The following is an 11,424-nucleotide window of genomic DNA, read 5'->3' as shown; positions in this document are numbered from 1 at the left end:
CTCCTTGACTCCGAGTCTAGCATTCTACTCACTATTCCTCTCATAACAGTGATTTTTTCCTAGCTTCTTTCAAGATTCAGGAGGCCAGTCACTTAAGTCTGCCCATTCTAAGTCTTCCTTCTTCTCTGTATGTATCCTTAGAGTTAACTACTTATTGACTTGTTGTCTCCCTTATTACCATATAAACTCCCTGAGGTACGGGACTTCTCATTTTTAACTTTCTTTGTATTCCAAGGGCTTAGGCACAATGCCTGGTACAGAGGAAGCACTTGATAAATGTTTGTGGATTTACCGATTATTCCTCTCTCACCTCTGTGCATCCTCTGTGTGTATGTGTGAAGACACACACAAAATAAACCAACCAATTTCTTGTTTTCAACTTTAGTTAGGATCTCCAAAATTTGAACATTTGTACAAACATTGCAAATTATTGATTTAAGCTAATAAAAACTTGAAAAAAAATACAAATAGTCTTTTGCTACAAATTATTGGAACCCACATGGGGTTTGTGCTAATAAGACAAAGACCAACGAGCCCAGGTGCTGCTATTTCCCCCCATATTCAGATCTTCAGAGAGCGCGTCAGCGGAGCCAGGTAGTATTCAGCTGTGTCTGCTTCTTGATACTCGTATCCATTTTTAGTACTTCTCGAATGGCCATTGTCGCATATGTCGAAGGAGGGAGGGAGAAATCCATCTTCAGGGCCCTGTATTTGCCTTCTGTCACCAAGAAAGAAGAGAAGAGTCAGGAAAATAAATGCAGCTGCAAATGAGCTGGACGGTCATATAATCTCTACATATAGACAAACAAAAAATAGCAGCAATTCCCTACTCTTCCAACCATCAGAATGCCTTATTGTACTGGGGCAGCCCTCCAGTGCTTCTGCATGAGACAGAAGCATGGAGGACAGATCTGTAAATGTATACTCTTAGGTAAGTATCTATGGTAATTCAACCTCTGAACTTTCTTGGCACCTTACAGTGCCAGAAGAACAAGAAATACATAGAAACAAAAGTGTGAGGATGATCTTTTAATTGGGGCATAATAAAAGGACAAAAAATTAATTCACAAGGGAAAGGTTCTAGGAAAGTCAATTTTGATGTCAAGAAATGGAAATCCAGTTCTGAAAACTGTGTTTCTGGCCTCCCATCAACATTTGTTGCTCTCTAGGGCAGATACAATTCTACCTCCCGTATCATTTATTTGTCCTATGCTACTCTTAAGTCCTTTCTCACTGGCTTTTGTGTTAGTTCCAAACAACTGCCTGATGGTCCAGCTGACAGATGCAAGCTGCCCTGATATATGAAGTACTGCATAAAAGGCCTTGAGAGAATATGAACCTGTAGACTACACGTACAGGATGGTTTAGAGGTTCTGACAAGAGTGTCATGAGTTAAATCAGAAATTCGGTCCATGAACATACTATGGCAACTTTGTTCTTTGTTTTGCCATGACGGCCCGCTATGAGCTAATGGCTAAGCAGTATAAAGATGGGGAAAGAACTTCCCAGTAATATTCACGCCCACATCAATCGCTTATTATTCTATATACTTGGCACTCACCACTATTTTTTGCTTTGTGTTTCTAAACCACCAGAAAAGAGGCCCCTATTTTCAAAATGATGACTTCATCTAGATAAGTGTGCACCTGGGCCCAAATGACTCCATCACAAATAAAATGCTTTTGCATCTTTTGGTTTAGTAGCACAAGCAGCAAATGTTCCAATCTTTGGCAAATCCAATTCTGAAAACTTGCGTTCCTAGTCTTCCACCATTATGATGCTCAAAGATTCCAAAATATAGATCTAGGAGCGATGGTAACAGATAATACTTTACTTCTGCTCCATTGCTTCAGAACCCCTGGGGAAGCAAATACAGCTGGCTGGCACACTTCAGAAAATGGATTCATTCCAGGTAAAAGGGGAAATTCTGGGAAAGCCATTTTCGAACTGTTACATGCTTATATATTCTAATAAGTTTCACTCAACTCAGACTTTGAAATTTGCATTATCTCCATTTCCAGCCCTCCTGAGGCCTCATTCAGCAGTAAATAATAATATCCTTTGAGAAATCTCATTTGGATATAAGGCTTAAGTTTTGTGTGTAGCCTGACCTTAGGTTCACTCATTTGGAAAGGGATCTGCCATTTAATATAGGAGAAAAAATCCTTCAAACCTAGAAAAAAAATCTCTAATTCAGTCCAGTGTTTCAGTTACCGATGTCTAGCCAGAATTATGACACTGGGGTTGAAAACCGCAGAAGAGAAGCTATTACATGGGACAACAAAAGAAGCCGAACATCTTGATCATTTCACAGACACTTTTTTGATACATGAGAAAATTTGGGGGATGCACAAACTTGGCAGGGTGAAAGGAAGGTAACCATGACACTGAGAGGCAGCTTAGGAGAGTGCAAACAGCCAGGGACTTGGCGTGAAAAGACCTGCATTCAAGTCCTGGCTCTGATAATGTATGACTGATGTCAAGTTAATTAACTTCCCTGAGCCTCTGTCTCCCCATCCATGAAATGAGGATAACAATGCTATCTCATTAGGGTCACTGGAGGAAAGTGTCTTGTAAATGTTAAAGTTTTATGTAAACAGGGGTTCTAATGGAGACATTCAGTATCCAGCACAGCCAGATTGTAGGCAGAGAAGGTGTAAAGTAGAAACCTAAAATTAAAAACCTTAAGCCACCAACATAGAAAGCTAAAAAGGGAATGTTGGTAAGAGGGAAAGCTCCTTGATTTAGAGTTGCAAGGGACCTCAGACAGGGATTCTGAACTCAACAAACAGCCAGACTCACAGAACATTCATGGCGGCAGGCCGATTCCAGTGGAGTGCCCCAGGAATCTGTGCTTGGCCCTGTGCTGTATAACATTTCTTATCAATCATTTGGATAAAGGCATAGATGACAATTTCATCAAATATGCAGCGGACACAAAGCTGAGAAGGACAGCTAAAACACTGGCTGACAGAGTGAGAATCCAACAATTGACAGGGTACAGCACTGGGTCAAATCCAGTAAGATGAAATTTAGGGGAGGTGTAAATGTAAAGTCTTACTCTTTGGTTAAAAAGAAAAAAGTAACTTCTGGGGCAGCTAGGTGGCACAGTGGATAGAGCACCGGCCCTGAAGTCAGGAGGACCTGAGTTCAAATCTGACCTCAGACCAAACACTTGACACTTACTAGCTGTGTGACCCTGGGCAAGTCACTTAACCCCAATTGCCTAAAAAAGAAAAAAAATGTAAAAAAAAAAACCAAAAAAACTTCCAAGTTTTGGGAGAGAATGGGTAGACAGCAGTTTGTCTGAAAAAGATCTAGGGGTTTTTGTCAATTCCAAGTCCAACCAGTCAGCACCAAAGAGAAAAAAAAAATAATTCTGGTGAGGCAGCTAGGTGGCACAGTGGATGAAGAACTGGCCCTGGAGTCAGGAGGACCCGAGTTCAAATCTAGCCTCAGACACTTGACACTTACTAGCTGTAAGTGGGCATGTCACCTAACCCAGACTGCCTTGCCAAAAAAATAATAATGAATCCTGGGCCCATTAAGTGAAGCAAAGCTTCTAAAAGAGGTGCAAGTTCTTCTGCCCCCGTCCTGGTCAGACCATATCTAGGGTACTATGTTCAGCTCTGCGCAGTACAGTTTAAGGACAATGATAAACTGAAGAACACCCAGAAGAGGTCAACGAGGACGAGGAAGGACATTATTTCATGTCATATGAGGACTTGTTGAAGGAAACAGACATGCTTACCGCAGAGAAGAGAAGACTCAGGGGGACATGATAACTCTCTTCCCAAACCGTAAGGGCTACTGTGTATCAGAGGGATTAGACTTATTTTATTTGGCTCCAGGGAGCAGAATCAGAGGCAACGGGTGGAATCTGCAGAGACCATTAGGCTTGACGTGAGGAAAAACTTCCTAATAACTAGCAGCTCTGCAAAAAGACGGACGGGCCTCCTCGGAGCTGGGCAGGGGAGTGAGTGGGTGGAGTGGATGCTCGGGGTTGTCCTCTCACTGGAGGTCTTCAGGCAGAACCCAGACGACCATTTGTCTGGGATGCCACCGCAGGGAATCCGTTCAGGGAGAGGTTTGACTGCATGGCCAATGAGGTTCTTTCTCACTTTAAAATGCTGTAATTCTGTGAAATTTATCGGGTTCAACTCCTAAATTTTATAAATGAAAAATTACGTCCAGACACATTAAGTGACTTGTCCCAAGCTACAAAGAATAACTGCAACAGGGGTATTGACAGCCTTATTACACTTTTTCAAACTGCTTTTTGTTAAAAGAAAGGAAGAATGCTTTAAATGTAACGTTAGTACTAATGCCGTCTACTGAATGTGGCTGTTATCATTATTACTGTTTAATGCGGTCTTCAGTCACAAAGCTGTAACAAGCACACTGAGTGTGTGGGGAGGCAGGTGGTAGACAGAGGGGTGGGCCTCAGAGTTAGCTACACCTGGGTATAAGTCCCGACTTTGACACATATTGGCTGTGTGACCCTGGGCAAGTCACCTAACTGATTATCCTCAGGCCACTGGGACTTTGAAGATGCACAATAATTGCTGATAGGCATCTGCAAAGGGAGTTTCTGCCAGAAGTTCCTATGCAGAAATCAGGTCCAGACCAAGTAAGTATGTAATTTGTTGGTCTTTTGATTTGGTTTCTTTCTATTCATATCATTTAAATCAAGCCTTCCTGTATTTCTTTGAATTCTTACATTGTTCCTTATGGTTTAAAATGATAATACAGAGTGCTTTCAAGTTTGCTAAGTACTTCACGTGTTACCTCACATAACTCTCACAATAACTCTGTGTGGCAGGTCCCATGATTATCAGCTTTTTACATAAAATTGAAGAAGATTGAGAGAAGGTAAGTAACATGCCTGGAATCTCAAGGGTAGGTAGTAAGCACCTGAGGCAGGATTTGAACACAGGTCTTTCTGACTCTACCCACTAGGCCAACTTAAGTCATACACGACCAATTAGTCAGTCTTTTTTTAATTACTAGACACATAGTTTCCAACCTTTTGCTATTACTAGTAGTACTATTATTGACTTTTTTTTATATAGAAAGACATTTTCTTCCTGTCTATCTACTTGGTTATAAACCTGGTACTCATATTGCTAAGTCAAAGGATAAGAAGAAAGATGTACCTTTTCTTGTACAATCCCAAACTGTTTCCAAAATGGCTGGACCATTCTTTCAACCACTGGCCCGTTCCCTTGCCCACAACCTCCTGGATTTGTCCTGGAGGAAGAGTGAGAACATTTTCTTTGCCCCCACTGGCACTTCAGACTTCCTCTTTACCATCATCATATCATTCAGCCCTCTCTTCTCTGAAGTTCACAATATCAGAGCTCTCCATCCAAGCTAGAGCTCAAGACATTGTTTTTTGTCAGGGAGGTCAGCACCTGACCCACCATTCTGCTCTCCTTTCCCTCATACTACATGACTTCAGCATCCATGTTATGCTCCCTTACTCCGATAAGCTCTCAATTCTTCAGTCTCCTTGTAACCACAACCCAACTAGAAATGGGTATGGTCACATACTGGATGTCACTATTACCTATAGGTGTTCTACTCCTCTCTAATGAAAAACTTTGACACTCCTTTTTCTGACCCTAATTCTGTCTCTTGTTATATCTCACTCACCCGGATTACTCCCACCATCTGCCTCCTCTGCTCCTACTCATGGGATACTGAATGGAGCCAAAGGAATAAATTCATGTTGTCTGACTTCAAATGGGCCCTGAATAAAGCAAGACAATCCTTCTCTTCCCCACCCCCCATTCCCTATCTCACTCCCCACAAAAGCTTTTCCAAACATTCTCTTCACTCAAGTCTCCTGTATTTCCCCTACTCTCTTCTCTCTCAGCTAAAAACCTTTCTTCTTACTTTTTTGAAAAAATTGAAGCCATTCAACATGAGCTCTCTCTTCTTCCATACCGTTAATCTCTCCTTTCCCACAATCTCTAACTATGAGGTGGCCCTTCTCCTTGCCAAGGTCAATTCTTCCATTCTTGATCTGATCTCCTTCTGTTTTCTCCATAGGACTGCAACCTCAATAATTCCCCACCCCTTTAATCTTCAGCTTTTCTTTATCTACTACCATCAAACATGCCTCTCCCATCCTTAAAAATCTTTCATTAGTCACTACGATCTCCTAAGCCAATGTCCTGTATCTTTCTTCCCTTTCTCAGCCAGATACCTAGACTCACTGCTCACTCCTTAATCATTTGCAGTTTGGCTTCTGACCTCACCGCTCACTTGAAACTGCCCTCTTGAAATTGCTCTCAATGAAGTCATCAGTGATCCCTTAATTACCAAATCTCCTTCCAAAGCCTTAAGTAATCCCTTAATGATTAAAATCTGGTGCTCTTTTTTTTTTTTTAAAAGTCCTTATCCCTCTAGGCCTCTCTGCTGCATTTGACACTGCAGGCCATCCTTTCTTCCTGGGCTTTCCTGATATTATGCTCTCCTGGTTCTGCTACCTAACCATTCTTTCTCAGTCTTTTGCTGGTTCATTATCCCGACCACACCCTTTCACTGTGGGTAACCCCCTGGCTCTGTTCTAGGTACCCTATTCTTTCTTTACACTTTCTCTCAGTAACCTCATCAGCTCCCACAGGCTCGATTATCCTTCTACACCAATAACTCTCAGATTTGATTTGAGCATAGAGGACAGTGTTGAGTTGAAGTGGCTAACTATGAATTCAACATTAGAGAAAGAGGGAAAGTCAGAGCAGGGATAAAGCCTGAGAAGGAACTAACAGGAGGATCAAAGGTCTCAGTGAGGGCAAAGAATGGGTTTGGAGCGAGTGAGACATGGCAAGAGATGGAATGATGGGAAGTTAGGGTCAAAGAGAAGAATGTCAGAGTTTTCATTAGAGAGGAGTGGAGATCCATATCTATATACCCTGCACGGTTTCTCCCCTAAGCTTCAGTCTCATATCAAATGCCTATTAGGTATTTCCAACTGGTGTTCCAAGCGCAACTCCATGTGTCTTTCTCTCCGAACCCACCCCTCTCCCAAACTTCCCTATTTCTTTTGAAGGCACCACCAATCTTCTAGTATCCCAGGTTTGTAACCTTGATGTTATTCTCCAATCCCTTTACCCCACATAGCCAATCAGTCGCTAAGCAGCATCATTTCTACCTCCACACATCTCTCACATCCAATCCTGTTCCTTTATTCACAAGCTGGCACCTTTACCTCTCACCCAGACTTTTGCAATGGACTCCTACTTAGCTTCCCTGGCTCAAATCCATCTTCCACACAGCTCCCAATGTGATTTTCCTTATGCAAAGATCTGACCATGTTATTTTCCCCTACTCAATAAACTCTAATAGTTTCTTCTTTACTCTAGAATCAAATAGAACCTCCTCATTATAGCGTTTAAATCCCTTCACAACACAGCCAACATATCTTTGCATTTTCTCTGCAATCCAACCAAACTAGCCTTGGCCCTGTTCCTTACTCATGACATCTCATTTCCCATATCTGGGCCTTTGTACTATTCAGCATGCCCCATGCCTGGAATACAAACTCCTTAAGGGCAAGCAACACAGTGCCTAAGAGCTTAAAAAATACTTGCTAATTGCCCGAATTAATATGCCTGTTCTCTTCCAGTACTGATTTGTCCATCAATCACCTTTTCTGATTTGACTAGAATAAAGAGATACCTCAAAATTTTATTGAGCTGTGAAATTCAATAGCCTTTTCTTAATCCTCATTCCCCGTGAGTCCTCTACAACTTCTGAATGTCTATCACTCATTTCTCCCTTGGCTTTCATGACAAGTCTCTCCTAGTTCTCTTCTGTACCTGACTACTCCTTCTCAGTCTCCTTTGATGATTGAACACCCCACTTAGTGTGGATGTCCCCCTGGACTCTGCCCTCTCTTATCTCCTCTGGGAACAGGATGAGCTCCCACGGGTTCAATCATTATCCTTATGCAGAAAGCTCCCAAATCTACACACACAGCCATATGCTCTCTCTTGAACATTAGTCCCATATCACCAGCTACCTAATGGACATGAGATCACAGGTTCAGAGCTGTAAGGGACCACAGAGGCAATCTCGGCCAACTCCTTCACCTTATAAATTAGGAACTGAGCCCAAGAGAAGTTAGGTGATTTGCCAGCGTCATAAAACTAATAAGTGTCTGGGGTAGGATTTTAAACCCAGATCTTCCTATCTTAAATCCAGCACTCTCACCACTACACCATGATGTCCTGGATACCTTATAAACTTTTCAAATCTAACACGCTCCAAACCCAGAATTCACTATTTCTATGCCACCGTGGCCCTCCAAATCTGACTCTCCTCCAAACTTCCCTATTTCTAATGAGAATCACATCATTTTCCTGGTCATCCAGATTCATAACCTTGAAGTCTGGTTGATTCTTCCTTGTCCTTCGCCTCCCAAATCCAATCGCTTGTCAAGTAATCTTGTAGAGGCAGAACTGATATCTCTTGCATTCATCCTGTCCACTCACATGGCCACCACTCTAGCTTAAAGTCCCTGACTGCTTCTCCAAGAGAGCCTGTGAACCATTCTGGCATTCAGCTCTACCTTCTCTATGTCTTCTGCTCTAATTTACAGTAAGAAGCTCTATGTTAAGATAGTTCACTTCCTTTAGTTACATATACGTTGGTTTCTGGACAAGGCTCTCACATTTAGAGTTTTGTTGTTGTTCGGTCTTTCTAGTCATGTCCTACTCTTCGTGACCCCATTTGGGGTCTTCTTGGCAAAGACACTAGAGTGGTTTACCATTTCCTTCTCCAGCTCATTTTGCGGATGAGGAAACTGAAGCAAACAGGGTTAAGTGACTTGTCCAGGGTCACACAGCTACTAAGTGTGTGAGGCCAGATTTGAATTCATGAAGATGAGTATTCCAGACTCCAGGTCTGATGTTCTATTCCCTGTGCCACCTAGCTACCCCTAACATTTAAAGCTCCAATTAAATTAATGTTTATAAATGGCCTAAAAAAACCCATGTGTTATTCATATCATTCTTTTCCTTCCTTTATGACACTTCTGTCACCATCACTGCACAAGGCAGAAGGGTCTAAATCAGGGGTGGGGAACCTGGGGCCTCAAAGCTACACATGGCCCTCGAGGTCCTCAAGCGCAGCCCTTTGACTGAATCCAAATTTCACAGAACAAATGCACTGCCAGGTTCTCTAACCCAGTCTAAATAGAACTGAGAGCCATGTTGTCTTTTCCATTTTTTTTTTTCATTTACTGCTAAGAGTTCATCACCAGCTACTGGTGATAAGCCACTTAGTGGAAACTACCAAAGGCTTCAAGAACCAAGATGGCTTCCATATCATGAGGAAACAGAAAAGCAGAATTTCTGTAAGAAAATAAATTAATAACTGGAAAGCTTGAAGGCAATGTAAAGGAATTTTTTTGGGGGGGGAGGGGGAGGTGGTAGAGAGGAATTGAAGAGTCTTCCCAGAACACTATCAAAGAAGAAGCCAGTCTGAATACGTATTTTCTCTTCTCCCCGACCCTCTAGCCCCACTGGGCTTTGGGCATCATTCAGAACAGCTGCCTCCCTCCTTCTCCACCTCTCTGGGTGCTCCCAATCACAGATCCCCAGTCCTTTTCTGCTGGCTCAGCTGTCACTCTGTTCTGCTACCCCCTGGGTGATTTTAGTTCCAGGAACCCCATTTCCAGCCGTAGTCCCACTCAAGGTCAGCCTCATCTAAGCCACCGCATTTAGCCCTTGGGAGCTCAGGTGAGATGAGATGAGTTGTGCTTTCAACATAACGAATACCCTCCTCTGAGTCACTAATATCTATTCACTTAGGAAGCTGACCTCATAATTTATAGCAACAATAATATAACAATTGTTATTAAAATGCTCACAATTTAGAAGTGGAGGTAACCCTACTTACCAGCAGCAAACACAGGTGGGGGTTTTCCTTCTAGGTTGTCCAAATCTGTGTTGAAAAGTGGAATTCTAGGATCATCGTAGGAAACAACCTCCCTTTAAAAATATACATACAACGGCATTAATTTGAATACAAAGTCTCATTTGGGATAAGAAGCTCTTAAATCTTCAAAGTAACCAGGTGGCTGAATTTAAAATACAACATAAAATTATAGATTTTCAATAACAGAATTGGGGTAAGTTTCAAATATACCTCCATTAAACAACTGGCTGGATAATGACAGGCATTAAAGTATTTTAAAATGGATTAAGATACAAAAGGTAGTCTTCCTGCCTCTCTGTCCCGTCTCATGGGGACCAGTCTATGGAAATCTATGTTATAAGACATAAAATATCCCTCCAGGTTGCAAGTTCTTGCGTCTAGATCACGTTACTTAATTACCAAGATATACCTGCTTCATTTTTAAATGGCTGAGATAAAATTTAACCTAGGCATTTTAGATTTTCTTCACTAGGAGAAAAACCTCACTGGAGAGTACCTCTCTCTGAAACAGCACAGGAGGAAGTAGGCATTGAACAGCGGCATGATCTGGACATTAATATTAGGTCTTTGACCTGAAACCTTCAATAGGCAATATGGAGAGAGTAGAAGAAAAATAGCCACTGGAAAAAGTATGAAATCTGCTTTATTCCACCTAGTCAATCTCAAATTTCTAGTGACCTGGAAATTAGAAATTCAAGATTTCAATATGTTGATTACTAGAAATAAAGTTTTTGACAATGACAGACATTTAAGTATTTTTAAATGGATTAAAATACAAAAGACATTTTCTTCCTGTCTGTCTGTCCCTTTCCACCCACAGGGTATCTGACATGAAAAGTACTAGATGAATTCTTAAAACTGTTTCAGCCAATTTGGAATAAGAGGATTCTTTTTCTTATAAACTATTAAATCAAACTTAGGTTTTCCACAGCAGGGAAAGACTTTATGCTCTGTACATGTCTTATATATAATTTAATAATGTTATTCTACCATTAAGTAAGTCTTCTTTGTATCTGTCTGGCATTCTAAATGAGTTTATTTGTTTCTAGATTTATGTAGAAACATTAAATCACAAAAATATGAAAAATTCTTCTAAGTATTGTCAACATTACAGAGTGGACACAATTCAAATCCATTCGACTCCAAAATATTACTCACCAGCTGACATTCTGAGGGCGAATAATGATCTTTCGGTAGGCACCTGATAAGGAATAATCTCGGATTTTATGTTTCATGTTGTCAATCTTTAGATGGTCGGCAGCTAGCATTTCCTTATAAGTCTCACTAACTAAAGCAGAACAAAAAAGAATTAAATGGAATGTAGAGTAACATGTTAAACCAGCATGTGAAGGATTAAAAATAAGTTTCGTTGGACCCCCTCCTCTTCGGACAAAATCCATCTCATGTTGTAAATACTAACATATTCTTAGCATTGCATAAAAATGTATCTTCAAACTACCAGAATGAGAACTCCTA

The 11,424-nt window shown here is 41.3% G+C and overlaps 1 protein-coding gene across 4 annotated transcripts in view; it reads right to left on the bottom strand.

The window, feature by feature from the left end:
* Positions 1 to 290: 290 nt before the first annotated feature.
* PUS7 (pseudouridine synthase 7) overlaps positions 291 to 11,424 on the bottom strand; it is a 46,591-nt gene continuing 35,457 nt past the window's right edge. For 3 of the 4 annotated variants that reach the window (XM_027838650.1, XM_027838653.1, XM_027838651.1), the window contains 4 exons: positions 11,107 to 11,236; positions 9,910 to 10,001; positions 5,157 to 5,250; positions 291 to 718 (listed from right to left, as the gene is read on the bottom strand). In XM_027838650.1, the coding sequence (XP_027694451.1) occupies positions 562 to 718; positions 5,157 to 5,250; positions 9,910 to 10,001; positions 11,107 to 11,236 (473 nt within the window). In that variant the 3' untranslated portion in view covers positions 291 to 561. The remainder of the gene's footprint in view (positions 719 to 5,156; positions 5,251 to 9,909; positions 10,002 to 11,106; positions 11,237 to 11,424) is intronic. The other variant, XM_027838652.1, reaches the window with a different exon arrangement.

The sequence above is a fragment of the Vombatus ursinus genome, unplaced genomic scaffold (assembly GCF_900497805.2).
Source record: "Vombatus ursinus unplaced genomic scaffold, bare-nosed wombat genome assembly UNPS02014830.1, whole genome shotgun sequence".
In the NCBI taxonomy this organism is placed as follows: Eukaryota; Metazoa; Chordata; class Mammalia; order Diprotodontia; family Vombatidae; genus Vombatus; species Vombatus ursinus.
The sequence above is the reverse complement of the archived record's forward strand: the minus strand, read 5'-3'. Positions and strand labels throughout refer to the sequence as shown.